At 27.0% G+C, this 16,729-nt stretch overlaps 2 protein-coding genes across 3 annotated transcripts; one reads left to right on the forward strand and one right to left on the reverse strand.

Annotated features, from left to right (window-relative positions):
* The first annotated feature begins 241 nt into the window (after positions 1-241).
* Hen1 (Hen1 methyltransferase) lies at positions 242-4,232 on the forward strand. Its single transcript, XM_015325520.2, has 5 exons — positions 242-656; positions 794-1,041; positions 1,113-1,295; positions 1,410-3,790; positions 3,879-4,232. The coding sequence occupies exons 1-5, from the start codon at positions 414-416 to the stop codon at positions 4,118-4,120; spliced, it is 3,297 nt and encodes a 1,098-aa protein (XP_015181006.2). The 5' UTR covers positions 242-413; the 3' UTR covers positions 4,121-4,232.
* Positions 4,233-5,027: 795 nt separating this feature from the next.
* On the reverse strand, positions 5,028-15,549 carry GAPcenA (GTPase activating protein and centrosome-associated). Of its 2 annotated transcripts, none has more exons than XM_015325561.2 (18): positions 15,389-15,549; positions 15,160-15,291; positions 14,503-14,681; positions 14,254-14,416; positions 13,962-14,175; positions 13,635-13,818; positions 13,202-13,567; positions 12,854-13,126; positions 12,592-12,760; positions 12,256-12,497; positions 11,908-12,096; positions 11,659-11,784; positions 11,399-11,584; positions 11,122-11,296; positions 9,270-9,460; positions 9,152-9,211; positions 8,886-9,077; positions 5,028-8,764 (listed from the first exon to the last, which is right to left on the reverse strand). In XM_015325561.2, exons 1-18 carry the CDS (start codon positions 15,447-15,449, stop codon positions 8,528-8,530), a joined length of 3,339 nt encoding a protein of 1,112 aa, XP_015181047.1. In that variant the 5' UTR covers positions 15,450-15,549; the 3' UTR covers positions 5,028-8,527. The 2 variants fall into 2 exon arrangements, with proteins under 2 accessions (XP_015181047.1, XP_015181048.1); XM_015325562.2 differs by having other exon boundaries at positions 13,962-14,160; positions 15,389-15,548.
* Between the last annotated feature and the right edge of the window lie 1,180 nt (positions 15,550-16,729).

The following is a 16,729-nucleotide window of genomic DNA, read 5'->3' on the forward strand; positions in this document are numbered from 1 at the left end:
ATTGAAAGATTTGGAAAATTAGATTACTTAAATAAACTAGGTCAACTTCTTTATTAAACAGTGAGTGTATTTAAACTTGAAAATTAAGAATGAAACGTAAAGCATTAATTGATTGTGAGTTCCATTTATTATGTTATTGCCGATTAAAATATACGTTCAATCAATTCAATAACAGTCATGTGCGTGACGACAGCGCTTCATACTCGTGAGGTAGATGGCACTTTCTACTAGTGATGTAGATGGCACTGTCTACTCGTGAGATAGATGGCACTTTGTACGCATGAGGTAGATGCCGCTTGTCAGTTAAATAAAAACATTAAACTGTTATGGTTGTTGTTCGTTCAAACAGTTCTTCAATAGTTCAAATGTATTAGTTGAAATTCGTTAAAATTTGAACTGCATATAAAATAATTATGTTTTTTACTTTATTTCATGTATTTTATTTTTTTGGGAAGTATGTATATGATAGTTATTTTAGCAAAAAAACAGAGCATGTGAAAATGCCACACACATCAGAAGAATATTATACAGATATTGATACACTCGAGGATTATTCACCTCCAAGTATAAGATTTCATCCGCCAATGTATATCCAAAGATATAATAGTGTAATTAAAATACTTAACAGTGATAAATACAAAGGCAAGATACGAAAGGTCCGATATCTCAATTATATGCTTTTCATAATTATTTAACTTATTTATTTTGTTTTAATTGCGAATCATATAGCTTTTGAAAATTTCTTAATAATGAAAAGATCTTTGTTAATTTTATGAAGTTTATTATATTATAGGTTGTAGATTTTGGCTGTGCAGAACTTTCATTTTTTGTTCATCTCAAAAGTATTCCCGAAATAGAAGAAATATTATGTATAGACGTTGATAGATCTGTTCTTGAAGAAAACAAACACAAAGTTAAGCCACTATTTTGTGATTTTATACATTATCGAAGTAATCCTCTTGTAGTTTATGTTTATGAGGGAAGTGTTACAAACAATGATACAAAATTGGAGAAAACTGATGCTGTCATCTGTATAGAATTGTGCGTTATGACCAATAATAATTATTTCTTAAATCTATTTGTATTAAAATGTAGTAACGAAAATTTTGTAGGATCGAACATTTGTATCCTGATACATTAATAGATTTTCAATTTAACATCTTTGGTTACATCAAACCTAAAGTAGTCATTATAACTACGCCAAATGCAGAATTCAATGTATTATTTAACCGTTTATCTGGATTTAGACATTATGATCATAAATTTGAATGGACTAGAGAACAATTTGAAGACTGGTAAACTTTTTACACATTCTAATTAATTATAATGTAGTTAGAGTATATATAATCGTTAATGTAGTTAGTTTGATTTACTAATACTTTCAAAAAAAAAAAAACATTTCTTTGTAGGGCCTATAATATTGTTTTAAGATATTCAGATTATCAAGTGACATTTCATGGTATTGGTGATGGGCCTAAAGATACAGAGTACTTAGGTGCTTGTACTCAAATGGCTATTTTTCATCGTAATAGCGAAGAAAATAGTTCACAATTATTAGGTGTTGATAATTTATTTAAACTCGTTACTAAGAATGATTTTCCATACAAAGTTGATAAGCGTTCGAATAAACAAAAAATTTTGGACGAAATCAGTTATCATATGAGCCGATCTGCCAATTTTAATAATTTTCAGGGAGAATTATCCCTTAATACTTTATTTTCATTATTAAAGCAATTTAATGTTACAATGGAATCCTTAAGAATAATCTTAAAAGAAGGGGGATGGTCCATTGTTGATCGTGAAGAAGGTCCTGTTGTATTAACCTCAGACGAACCAAATGCTATCGAAGATAATTTCTTCGATGACGATAGATTATCTAAAGAATCTGAAACATCTTTAGATTATAATGGATACACAAATTCAGAAGATCATTATTGGCCTTCTGAAAACTGGGATGAAGAACTAAGTTTTGTTATACCTCAGAATAATTCCATCATACAAGATAGTAATACTTATCTGTATGATGCCGAACATGAATTATCAAATACTAATAATCCTTCTGATAGATCAAATTTTAATGATACATCATCTCATAAAATAAACTCTTATATGGTGTCTAATAGTGATACGGCTAATTATTCAAATGCATACAATGAGAATAATACATTTATAAAACTTGCTGATAAAGTAGATAGGGCATTAGATTACCATCATTCTACATCAATATTATCTACTTCAATATTACCTCCACCATTATCAATTCATTTGGATCAATTAAACAGTTCCTATTGCGAGGATATAGTTACAGATAAAAATATGTCATGTTCATCATTGCTAAATAACACTTTTCATTCATTAGACATATTGAGAGATGAATCCGTTGATTTGGAGAAAGCAACTGCTTCCAATTGCATGCATTTGAATACATCTTCAAATGGAAAAGTATCATCAGAATGCACAAATTATTTCCAGAATGAAATTGATGAATATTTTGAAGAAAATGTTACAGAACTTGAGCAAGTAAATATGGAGAAAAACAATATTGATGATTATGAAGATCACTTTGTTGTTGAAGATTATGCATCTGCATCAAGTACAAATCAGCCGCAATACACAAGTTCACCGCATGTTGTTACAAAAAAAACAAAAGAAGCAAGTGTTAGGCACAAATCATCAGAGTTTGACAACAGTGTAAGTAAAAGTAATATATCAAAAACCCTACAACTTGGACCACAACGGATACTTTCTAATGACATAGTAAGTATTTGCCAAACTTCTCCAAAAGATTTGAATAATACTAATGCATCGACTATATTAAGTCTACCTATGAACAACGACAGTTATGATACTAGCATAAAATGCGACAAGACTGAAAACGAACATATAATTTTATCAAAAACATATGAATTAGAAAACATGCCTTCAGATAAAATTACTTCAAACAACCATAAAATATTAACTTCAGAAAGAGATCATGCGATTATAACACAGGAATCAAATATAAAGGCTATCGATAATATAAATGAAAATAAAAGAAAGTTATTTTCTGTTGAAACATACTCAAGTACCGCAGATCATCCATTATATAAAGAGAATGCGTTTAAATCTTCCCTTACGAATATTGATAAGTCTGATAAAGAAAAATGTATTAGCCTCCCATGTGCCAAAGAAAGTAGTGACCTTATATTACAATCTGAAGAAACAGAAAATGTAAATAGTATTCAATCTGGTACATGCTTAATAAGTACTGTTGCTGAATGTAAGGATTTAAACAGTATTATTGCAAAGGGTATAAAATGTTCAAATAACATTTTAGAAATAAAACCTAATTCTCCAGACCCTTTAGAAACACCCCCGAATAGTTGGTCTCCAGAAATTATGGATTCTGGTTATCCAAACACTGCATCATCAGCACAAGACATGACACCAGAATATGATCTTTCTAGTATAGCACATGATCAAATATCTGATTCAGAATCTCCAAGTATTGCGGAAGCACCACAGTTTGCATATCCAGAACCAGTGATAATAGAAAATGGTGATCTTGCTAATAATAATAGGGATGGTGAAGGTAATAATATGATGGCTGTGGCTGATAATGATATCGAAAATCTACAACCTTTGATTAATGTTTTGGAGAATGATCTTGAAAATGAAAATGATATTTATGTTGTTGAAAATGGCTTTCCTGTATGGCTATTAAGAATATTAGAAATGGCTAATCCAATAGATATTGGCGGGCATGTTTTAAGAGATCATAGAGAATTAATTCCCTTTGATTTTATAGAAGGTAAATAATAAAATACTTGTTTTTAGATAATCATAAGCGCATGATAAGATGTTTTTACGGTTTACATACATACATTATATGTATTTAGGCGACGCAGAATATTTAGGTATAGATCACGATGAAGGTTTTGATAGAAATTCCTCGATAGAAGACAGTGATCAAAATAATGACGAAATATCAAGTAATATTTCAGACGTGAATCATATTGATTATAATAACGAAATAATGTATGTGACAGATAGCGATGAGAGTAACAATTTAGAAAATATCGTTCATGTACATTATAACATTAAAAATGCTAGTGATGAACGGGAAATAGAAAATATGTGATGATGTCGAGAACAAAATCCTAGCATATCATCATCATCATCATTCATTCATTTCTAATCATACCATTTTTCGACAATTCGATTCATAAAATGAAAAATAATAAACACATATTTTACGTTTAGTGTTCATTCATATTTTCTTTAAATATTATTCTTTAATGTTATTCATTTGAATTTATTTGTTGACTTTATTTAATCATTTAAAATGATTGAAAATTCGTTTGAGATGATCTATAATAAATATATTGAAATTGTAAGTGATATGATTATATTTTTCAGATAAAAGTTAAATAACAAATATGGAATATCATGTTATACATAAATGCATTTTACTATAAAATATATATTGCATGATGTCTCATCTTTCATACTATTCAATTACTATTTAATATATTTTGTGCCATATATCTTATAATAATATTCAAATTATGTGGAAAAAAATTAGTTATTACTATTGAAATATAAACGAAAATTGCTTCTTTTTTTTTCTTTTTGTAAAAGTATTAAAAAATACTCAAATTTGTAAAAATATATTTTTTTATGATATAAAATTTGTATCATCATTCAATAACATTTAAGTTTATGGAAATGATAATATTTCTTATATTTCTATATGCGTTAAATATACAATTAATTTAATGGAAAAAAAAACTCTGTAAGAATGAAACTGCATATCTCTTTCATTTCACTATTATGTGGATATCTTTTACAAATAAACAATTTAAGAATTCTATACAAATATTAAAATATTTATTTATGTTGTTATAGTATTTACTAACAAAAAGACGTATTCACACTAATTAAAATATGTAGATGCAATTTTTCGCCAATGAATTCCTTCACCAATGTGTCCTTTTCTGATATGTTAAAAGAATGTTTTATTTATAAAAAGCATCTTATACAAATGGTACAGAGATGTGATATTTATTTCAGTAATTTTGTTTTAATATTACAGGGTTTACAGTGATATAATAAATAAGTATATGCGCGAGTGTACATACGTATTTATATGTATGTTATGTATACACACACATATACCTACAAATACATACATGTATATATATACAGGGTGTTCCATATGAAGTTTTACACTCAATTATCACCTTAACGAAGTATTCTAAATAGAACTTATTTTATTTCCAAGGATAAATCTTGTGATGGTTATAAATCTTGTCTAATTGGACGTATCTCAGAGATTTCAAGATGATCTTTTTATTTTTAAATGGAACTATATGTATATATAGTATAAATAAATAAATATTAATATATATAAATAATTATAAATTATAATATATATCTTTATTTATTTATTTGTTTATACATATACATAGGGGGAAGTAGGATTTGCCATCCAAACTGTGAAAGCATTTAATAAACTAAAATAACCCTTATATAATAATTTTTGTTCATCTGTAATAATATATTTTCATAATTTGTTATGAAAGCCTCAAGAAATTTGATATTCCTACAATTTTATGATATTTCATTTTTCTTTTTTATTGTAATCTATTTTATATTTACAGAATAAGTATCCACAATTTTAGGGAGATTCAAGATTAATATAACTAAATCGATAGCTGCAAGTTTTAACGATAAATAAACAAAATTATCTAAATTAATTACACAAAAGAATTATAATACCAACATTATTTAACTATTTGATGAAATTTTAAAAAATGAAATAATCTTCTGTAATTATTAATCAAATTCATTGTTGTAAATTTACAGAAAAATTAATATTCTAATAATATATAACCCCTCGATGGGCAAACTCAAGTTTGAAATTTGATGAAATCACTTTAAATATGTTCAATTATTTGATATAGTTATAATAACGTTAGAAGACTAAATATATTATTTTACTGATTTTTCTATTGAATACTGTGGTGTCATTATTATCAGTGCGCTGTGATAAGATTCTTTGATTCTTGAAATATTTCACAATTTTTTCAAAATGAACTAAATCTGAATGAAACACATAGATCTTGATTTTTCCATATTATAATTAATTATATTAAATGAATATTTGCAAAACTGAGAGAATGATTTACAATGAAATGATTGTAAAAAGCTGATCTTATTCAAAATCTATCCCCATTAAAGTTCATATTATTATGATCAGATTACATGTATACGTATATTTATAAAACTTAATACACAGACACAAAGTCGTCTGTATTATATCTAATTATTCTTATATGAAATGATATTAGTAAAATTGTATGAACTTATACTGCAAAATGCTTTTACATGATATTAAGAAATTTTTCATTAATTGAAATAAAAGGTAAATAACGATTGTCATAATTTGTACAAAAATATAAATATACAATACTTAATTAATATTTTAAAATATTATATGGCTTTTTTTTTTTACTTGAAAATAACTGACTCAATAAATATAATATCATTTTTATAAAGCTTTGGAATGTAAATTTAATACGACGAATCAATCAGTAAAAAAAAGTAAATAATTAATTGATTTAATCTCTTTTCATTAGTATTTAAATGTTAAATATCAATTATTATATAAACGTGTAAGTTCATCTCTTTAATCAAAGAATATGTATGATTTTATATGCCGATGTAACAACGCGCGTATACACAATTATTTTTTAAATTATTATTATTAAATACGAAAAAAAAATAACAACGCAAGAATTATACAGCTTAAGAGAAGAAATATCAAATTTAAATATCTTACGAAGTAAATAATACAATTAAAGATTTGATAAGCTGCCTTCTTATTTTTAAAAGGTACCTACTACATGTGTACCTATACACTTACAATTATTAATGATTATTCAACTACTACATTTAGTTGTTGTTTTCTTCTTGTCACTTGTTTATCTTTTCTTTCGTTTTTTTTTTCATTATTCAAAACACATTAAACGCGATATATAATATTAACTTTTGATGTATGACTGTGAATATTATTTTAAATACTTTTTATCTTACAATAAGCTTACTTCCGTAAACTCTATGTATTAATTATATAAAATGTAAATAAAAAGAATGAGTAAATGCAGCTTTTTTTATCTATCCTGTTCTTTTTTTTAATAGCTCAACGAAAAACAAAACAAAAAAATAATTGTGTATTATGTATATTTTTTCATTTAGATATATAATATACACATGCATATCATGAGTGTTTTGCAACATATTCTATTTTTCAAATTTTTAATTAATTGCCATAGAAAATATGGGATCAATATTTTCCTTCCTTTCTATAAATTTATGATTGTAAACAATTTCTTTTTTTTTTCTTTATGAGCAATATCATTTTTAATATCATTTTTATAAAGAAATTGTTTGAATGTTCATGTAGAAATCTCGCTGTAGTTTTATTTGCTTATTTAGATTTCTTCTCATTACATCTTGGTCACTTTTCTATTGATACAAGGGGACAGTAGTACTAATTTCAAGTAAACTAACTCTGTCATTTAAAATCACATATTTAGGACTATTCTAAAATATGCATCATGCTCTTTTTTAATGTAATTTTATTTAAAAAAAAAAAAAATGAAAGAAAATGATAATTAACAATGTTAAATTTTACATATTGAAGATCTATAAAAATAAATATGCATATTAAAAAATAGTCTCTTAAAAATAACAAATAAAAATTAATAATATATATTATTAGTATAGGAAATAATACAGCTGAATTAGTCATAGTTATATTATGCATGCGTTACATAATGTAACGAATACATAGACTTCATAATGTTTCATTTAACTACATATACAGGGTGCATCCAAAAAAAGTGAAACATACGGTTAGATGTGTGATTCTACGTGTAAAAATAAATCGGAAAAAGTGAAAACATTTTTTTCGTTTGCGATTTTGTTTTTTCAACCAAAAATTTTTCTATGAATATTTTCTAAAGTATGCGTACACTTAACTATCTTTCAAATTATTTATCATCAGCTATAAACATTTTCTTTCTTTCGTTTATACTTTTGTATTTTACTGTGCTCTGTAATTTTTATATTTTTCTCTTTACTCGTACGACTTATTTTTCTTACATTTAGTCTGTTCCTATCAGACGAACTATAACAATGACGTACGCAATATAGCAACAGTTGAGTATTATAGACAACAATTTTCAAGTCGTAGCAGTTCAGATAGAAGAGAAATAATACAGAGAACAGATACGAAAAAAATGTTGATCTTTTTTTCAATTTATTTTGACATTTAGAATCATTACTCGCTTAGTTTTACCACTCGTCAGGATACATCTTGTATATATACATATATCTACATCTATATATTTGTTATCATCTACTAATGTTTGGCTTATTCAATAAAAATAATGTTATGTGATGTTGTTTTCATTAAGAGAATCATAATTTTCAAATGTAATATTCAAATATAATTGTACACATCATGAGATCACTTACCATATTACACTATTTGTTTAAGACTGTCACGACTATCACGTGTACGCGAATGTATTATATGATGATGTACGTCATCTCCAGGAGTACTGTCGCGTCTTAAATCTCTTAATGACGAAGGCCCTATAACTTCTCGTTTGTTTGCTGCTTCTTTTATACTAGACAAAGTTTTACTGAGCCATGGCCAACTATTTCGCGTAACTTGAAGTTCAGAAGCAGTTGCATGTAATTGATGTGTCAAATCCTATATTGTATTAAACATATATTCAGATTATTATATTCTTGTAGAATAAATCTTATAATATTAATTAATTATACGAGTATATCTTATATATGTATTATGTATATATATATTTTAAATTTACCTGATTTCTACATTCTGCTTCCACGTGAGCTAATTTTGTCTGTGCCAATTCTAATTCTAATTCTCTTACTCTTTCTTGTACTCTATGTAACATAGGATCAACTCGATTTTCTAAAGGATGTGCTATATCTGCTAATATACTAGATGAATCCATTATGCATGTTCTACATTTGTCACATCTTGAAACCTTAGACTGTAAAAAGTGTTTTGTCTATTTTAATGATTTCTGCATTTAACAAACTCAATAATAGTTGATATATTATTTACCCGTAATTCACTTAAAGTCATTTTTGCAGCATTATAGTCATCTTCCAAACGTTGACAAATCTATAAACAAAAGGTTTATTACACGAGTGCACTTATCATTTAGAAAATTGTTAAATACCTGTTTATATTCAGCAATAATAATATTACTTCGACGGCTCTCTGCATCAGCTCTTGATACCTCACGTTGTAGCATTTCTTTTACCTGAGCAAGTTCTGCTTCCAACCTTTGTTTTTCTTCCTCATTTCTTGCAACTGTACCTCTTAATTGTTCTACCTCATTACTGTATTCATCAGCATTTTCTTGAGCCTCTGGATGAACATAATATATATATATATATATATGTATATGTATATGAATACATCGTGAGTAGTTATATTTATGCTTTATATATAATATTTTATAAGACTTTTTTTAAAGAAGAGATTTTTTTCAACATTATTTTATTAGATCTATTTTAGTAAATGTATTTCTTGAAATCTATCTAAATCATAAACACATTACCCATTTTTAACTCTCTAGCAAAATTCATGCATAGACAATGATTAAACAAAATAATACTACACCTTATCTTATCTTCCTTTTCACTTTCTATCTATAATATCTATACTTTAAATTAATATTATGGAAATAATTATTTTTTTTTTTTATCTTTGATATTTGAATTAAAAAAAAAATGATATTATATGGATTGAACTTAAAATAAATTTTCTAGCCAATTTGTTAGTATAGTGTTTATGTTTTTTTGTATAATCATAATTTTTCATGCATCTCTTTGTGTAATATAAGTTAAAGCTTTGTTATAATAGGATAACTAGGATAAAAAAAAGGTAATTGATAAAAGTAAACAATATTCTATAATGATAATTTATTTTTTTTCAATAAGCTATGATTAATGATTAATAATTTATAAATAAAAAGCGGTATAAATTCTGCATTCAAATAGAAAAAAAAAAGAAAAGCATGGAAAATGTGAATATACACAAAATTTTATATTATAAAATAAATAAATATTCGATACACATAAGAAGAGAAAATTATTTTTTGAATATAATATTATATAGATTTCATTCTAATTAGAAAAATGTTTATTGATAAATATGGTATATGGCAAACAATTCTAAAATATTTATTGAAATAGCATAATGATATACAATAATAACAGCAAATCATTTTATTTTGCAAAATAATTATAAAAAAGCTTTACCACCACCTTTGTTTTAGAAATAATATGAAGAGTATTACTTTTTATACTTATTATAATTTGATATTTGTGAAATTTGAAACTTCACAAATATAACACTATATAAAGAATAAATTAAAAATATCTAAATAATGAAAGTAATTGAAGTTTTCTTTGATGGATTTTTATCCCATTCAAAAAATACATTATTACGTGACTAGAATCACAATTTTTTTACCTTGGTACATAACATGAAGCTTGTGCCACGTGCTTTTGTGCACATCAACATGTATAATGCACGATCATCAACAACCAGGACGCACCCACACCTACACGCACGACGCAAACACAAACACAACGCACACATACACGCACGACGAGTCAAATTTCAATAACATCGATTATATAATATGACATGTTTATGTGCTATATATTACGTGCTATGTTTAAAAAATACAGGTATAACATTAAATTTATATTATGAATATTTTCTTTTTTTACTTAAAGATCATCGATTAATATTTATCCATGTCACAAATTAAATCTGACTAGTTTTTTGGTAAATTGTCTTAATAAATATTAAGTACTACATTTTCGAAATCGTATACGTCAAAACTTTTTGAATAAACAAATTGTTATACCTTCTATAGAATAGACATACACTTTGACAAGTAATAACTTTGAAGTAGCATATAAAATCTATATATATGTTTACTCCAAAGAATTATTTCAATTTTGGTATATTCTATATACATACTTGATTCGTTCAAACATAAAATATAAAATTACCTTTTAATGTCATGAATTCTGCTTCATATTTCTTCAATTTCTTCAATGTAACGGAACAGGCCAATTTCATTACATAACGCGATATTTCTTCATTTCTGCAACGCTTAGGCAAATGGACTCTAAAGTACTTTAAAATGCTTTCAAAATCCAATTGTAATAGCTCTTTTTTGCATAACTGAAAATAAGGAAAAAACAAACAAAATGGAAAATCGTTGATTTGTTATTTATAATAATTAAAATCATTTGACCTAAATATTTGTGTGTAAATAAAACTTACCATTAACAATGCAAGAGCTACTTGGAAGAGAGTGTCAAGTCCTTGTAAAAGGAAAACATCTAGGATATGAAACACAAGATATAATGGAAATCTAGCAGTAAATAAAGTCAAAAACCATTGTGCTGCGAACATATGTGTTTCAACACCACGATCGCAGAAATGTTTGTAAAGTTCAGGAAGTTGATCCTGAAGAAAATAATAATATTTACAAATTATAAATATGAAAGATCAGTCTTCATTATAAACATGATTTGACTAACCTCTATTAAACGATTCAATTGATAAAACCTCATGTGAAGATTATCAAATCTGTCTTTGTATAAATCACGTAAACCATAATCGTACATTAATTTCACTAGAACACAAAACGCTTGTTCTTCTGGCATCTACAAAAAAAAAACAACAGAGATCAGATTTAAATATTATAAATTAAAATGAATTAGCAATATAATAATATTATATATGAATAATGTATAAGATGTATAAAAAAACTTCTATTAATTACTTACATGTAACAGTAGACTAGCAACTAAAAAACTTAAACCCTGACAATATCCAACTTCTTCATCATATACTGCATATGCTTTACTTATTCTGTATAAAGAATCTTGGCCTAAACCACCAGTTTCTTTAAAAAAATCATGTGCTGGAAATGTTCTGTTGATATCCCTTAATATAACACTTTCACAGCTACTTTCCTATTAATATATTTCATAAATATTACTACGACAATATTATAACTTTATATTGTATAAATTGTCCTATTACAATATATGTGTGAACGTAAGTTATAACTGATTAAAATAGAATTTTAATAGTTGTTAGGATATTGTATAAAAATAATTGAATATATTAACCTTAGTAATCAGTGTTCTATACTTATCCATCATTTCCTGGGAATTGTCACAATTACTTAAGCGTTGCCATACTTCACCACGTAATGCTTCAGGGATTCCTTGTCTTGTGAGTTTTATTAAAAGTTTTGGACGTTGTTCATTAATTTGCCAACTTTCTAGAACTTCTCCCCAGCTGGCTAATTCACCGGCAGAACAATCTTTCGATACTTCTCCTGTTCCACTTAACATTGGCTCATCTCCATCTGTATATGAATAAATGAAAATATATTATGTTTTTTTCTCTCCCTCTTTTTAATAATTATATTATAATATATAATAAAAAATATGATTAAAAACCTGAATCTATTTCTTCTTTAGGAGTTAAAGTGTCTATGCTAGTCAAAGAAGACGATCTTATTAAGGAAGCTAAATTAAGAGCAAGATTTAATCTATTTCTATCTAATTCTCCTGATGTCTCTATACTTTGCACCTCGTAATGAACTTCGCTTCCATCGCCAGATATTATCTGTAGTAAACAAAATCAACTTTATGAAACTATACAATGTTAGAGTCATTTATATAATAATAACATAATGCTTGCATTTAAAAAGTCTTTTACCTCTTTAGAGTTAAGATAAAATTGTTGTACTAAATTTCTTTTATTGAAGTACCAAAATCTCTCGTTTTGTGGAAATACTTTAACAGAAGTTTCAATTACGAATCTGACAGGTTCTCTGATACCTCTTATAACTAAATCAACTGCTACTGTCATGAATATTTTGCCCTCTCTAGGTGTTTCTATATTAAGAGTTTCCAAAGCTGGATCAGCCGGATCCCACTGGCCACATATATTGTAACATCGATCCTGGACGATTGGTCCAGTGCTTACTTGCTATAACAGCAATCATTTTTATAAATATGATAAATATGATAATATAGATATCATATACATATTAATATTGCATACCATTTCAAGTAATCGCATATCACTATGTTTCACATTACGTCCTGGGCTAACAAGAACACCAAAACATCTTTCAACTTCAAGAGTAATACCTCCTTCTTTACTGGAAACTTGTTGAATACTCAAACAAACTTGCTTTGCTATATTACTCCGAAATTTGAAACAATTTCTGTCCTTAGGAACAGTACTAAACCCACCTTTTCCATCTTCTTCCTTAACTTCCATGCTAACTTCAAAAATAAATACACGAGAATTAACTTTTTCACCACCTGAATTATAATTACTAAAGTCACTTCCTGTTAAAGAATTTGTCATTGATCTTGGTATTCTATGGAAGGCTTTAGAAAAACAAGCTGACACTTGCCCAACCTACAAGTATAAGAACAATTGATTAATAATACATATAAAGAAAAATACAAAATAATACAATACTTACTGCTTCTGGTATATTACATCGAAAAACATGACATTGATAAATAGCAGATTCCAAAGTATCTCCATGAGACCATGTAAAAGCAAAACATGCAGCACACAATCCAGTACTTTCTCCACGTGCATAAAATAGAATTCGTTGTACTTCATAATGGGCAATTGGTTGCTGAGTGGCAGCATCATATAAACTATAGAAAATAATAAAAATTAAATGCTATTTTACAAAATTAGATGTTACTTTATTAATCATCAAATTTAATCTAACATTTTATTATATAATTTTATAAACCTTCAACTGACTTTATGTATATCAAATTACTAAATTACTTACACAACAGAACCTTGAGAACTACTTGGTACGGAGACAGAAATTTTGATACCCAGATTAAGAGATTGTTCAGCATTTAAGATATTCATATTTCGCTGTATTTCACATTCTGATTTTGGTGCATTTATTGCTGCAGCTCCCAAATATGTAACACCATTGAAAATTGTGCATTCTTGTTGAACATGTGATAATGTGTTTAATTCTAAAACATAAAAATCTTCCTTTTGCAATTTGTAAATTTTCTTTTATAACAAACTCGTCGAATATTCTTCAATAAAAACAAAGTAGTACTTACCCTCTTCTATGAAATCATCAGGTTTCATTACATCTTGTTTTTCTGTACCATTTATACAAGAACTAACATCATAAAATTGGCTGTGTCCTATTTTCTTAGCTTTTTGTTGAGGATTTGTTAATTTGTAGTCCCTACCCTCCATTTTTGAATCTTCCGTTAATACCTTGAACCATTTCAAAACAATTTCAAAATCAGTAAATAAACAATTACAACTCTTCATTTTCTCCACTAATTTGGTTTTTTATATACCTCACGAAGATTATTTTGTAGATCTTCTAAATTTCCGTTATTAGCAATTTTTAACATTGGTGCTTCAAGTAACGTTTGTTGTTGCTTGGTAGTACCTTTGTCACTCACAAATTCATATTCATCGCTGGTTGCCACTGATTCCATAGACTTGACACTCATACTATCCTCCATAACTATATCTGTAATGCATTGCATTTAATATTGCATTTAATATTGCATTTAAAATATACAATTTTTGTAAAGATAGATATTGTATTACATTTGATTTACTACAATGGAATGAATGACAGAGTAAAGAATGAAAAATTATTATTAACTACATATAGCATAAATAAGTATTTTATTTATATAAATGGGACAGAAAATATAATATTTAAAAAAAAAAAGGCAAAAACACATGAAAATATTTCTCAAAATATTATGAAGCTGTCTCAATATTAAATATAAATAAATAAAATGAAGTATACAATAATCTGTAATTCTATCATATAATACAGAGACAGAGATCAAAAATTCTTATAAAAGATTTTCATAAGATGAAAAATACATTAATGATATCTCTTTCTCTGTGTATCCAAAAATTAAAAAAAATTCAGCAAAAGAAAAATCGCTTGTATGAAGTTCGATGCGTCATAAAGACACAAATTGGGAACTAACTCAAATCTGTAATATTTCCTTTTTCTGTAATGTCCTTTGAATCATCTGATTCGCATAGTTTATAGGTTCTTCTGATATTCGTAATATTTCCTGAGTAATATTTCAAATTCAACTTCTCTTTTATGCCTCCAGCTAGAAATGGTGATTATTATCTTGTTTGTATGACAGAACGAAAACTTGTAAGTATACCGGTGCTTACAACCGTTTTACAGATCATTCAAATAGTCACCGAGTAAAAGTAAAATATTTCGATTTTTCACGAAACCCCGTTTTTTTCCACTCCAATACATCCAATACACTAATATTACATGAGTTTTCAGAATCAAAATTATTGTACTTGACAGAAACGACAACCACGGTGTCCGCCATTCGAGCAATACGATTCCGGAAGTCTACCTCACAAAGATTCGTCTGCGAGCGCGAAAAAAAATTTTGAATCTTTCATCGAACTATAAATAACAAATTGAAAGAACGTAATAATGAAATAATTATTAATTAATATTAATAAACAGATTTTATGAGTATCATTAAAATATTATTTTCATTTATTTTGTTGTCTTTACAGAATTGCACATTTGAAATTGTAAAAGATAATAAGTCTCATAATTTGTGACATCTCAATATAGGAATTGTGAGTATCATAGGGTGGGGATAACGAAACGATCGAAGCGCACGCTCTGGTAGACATGTACAATATTTTGGGGACGCATGTGTCAAATACAGTGCATTTTGCATATATTTTGTATATACTTGGATATAGTTATTAATATTTTTAACACGTTCAGCGCCACGCGAATACTTACGAAAATCTCCGTCGGATCACGCGCGCTGCTTAAAAGCACTGATATTGCGACAATACGAAGCGCACTACTGACAGATTGATATTTACTCGATACAAATATGTAAATATATTAGATTTTTTTCTTTATTTCAGGACAATAATTTTTATGTTTATCGTCTTTCAATAAGATCCATAAAAAATGAATGATATAATATTTCAAAATCATGCCGATTAAGATTGGCAAGTCACGTGGTGTGCATGGGGGAGGATCGAATGGCGATATGTATCGTTAGAAATATTTTATGATGTATTTTCAGCATACATATATAACTGTAAAAACATTATAATATAATTAAAAGATATATTAATCAATGTAAAAAATATCACTATCAATATATTTTATCAATTTTAAAAAACAATGATTCTAATTAATTACATTTAAATGCAATTACTCAATTATTATTAAAATAACCTAATAATTGAACATATATATATTTTCTACTTTTACAAGAATACAATAAAATTTCTATAAAATAATTAATTATTTAATTCTATTGATAAAAACACCGTTAATACAAACAATTACTCTCTGATATCATGCACCTGCATGGTTCGTACGAATGGCTACGATGCTCGCTAATCAATGAGCTGCGCACGCAACTTGGAACTGCGCACCCAACTTAGAGCTGCGCGCGCATCAATCAGATGCTCGCGCATTTGTTGTATGCGCACGCATCATATCTTACAGGAACGTATACATCGAGTGTTTCATATATATTTCCCCCCGAC

This window comes from Polistes dominula, unplaced genomic scaffold (genome assembly GCF_049000335.1).
Source record: "Polistes dominula isolate Pdom_NZ unplaced genomic scaffold, Pdom_raw_medaka contig_28, whole genome shotgun sequence".
NCBI lineage: Eukaryota > Metazoa > Arthropoda > Insecta > Hymenoptera > Vespidae > Polistes > Polistes dominula.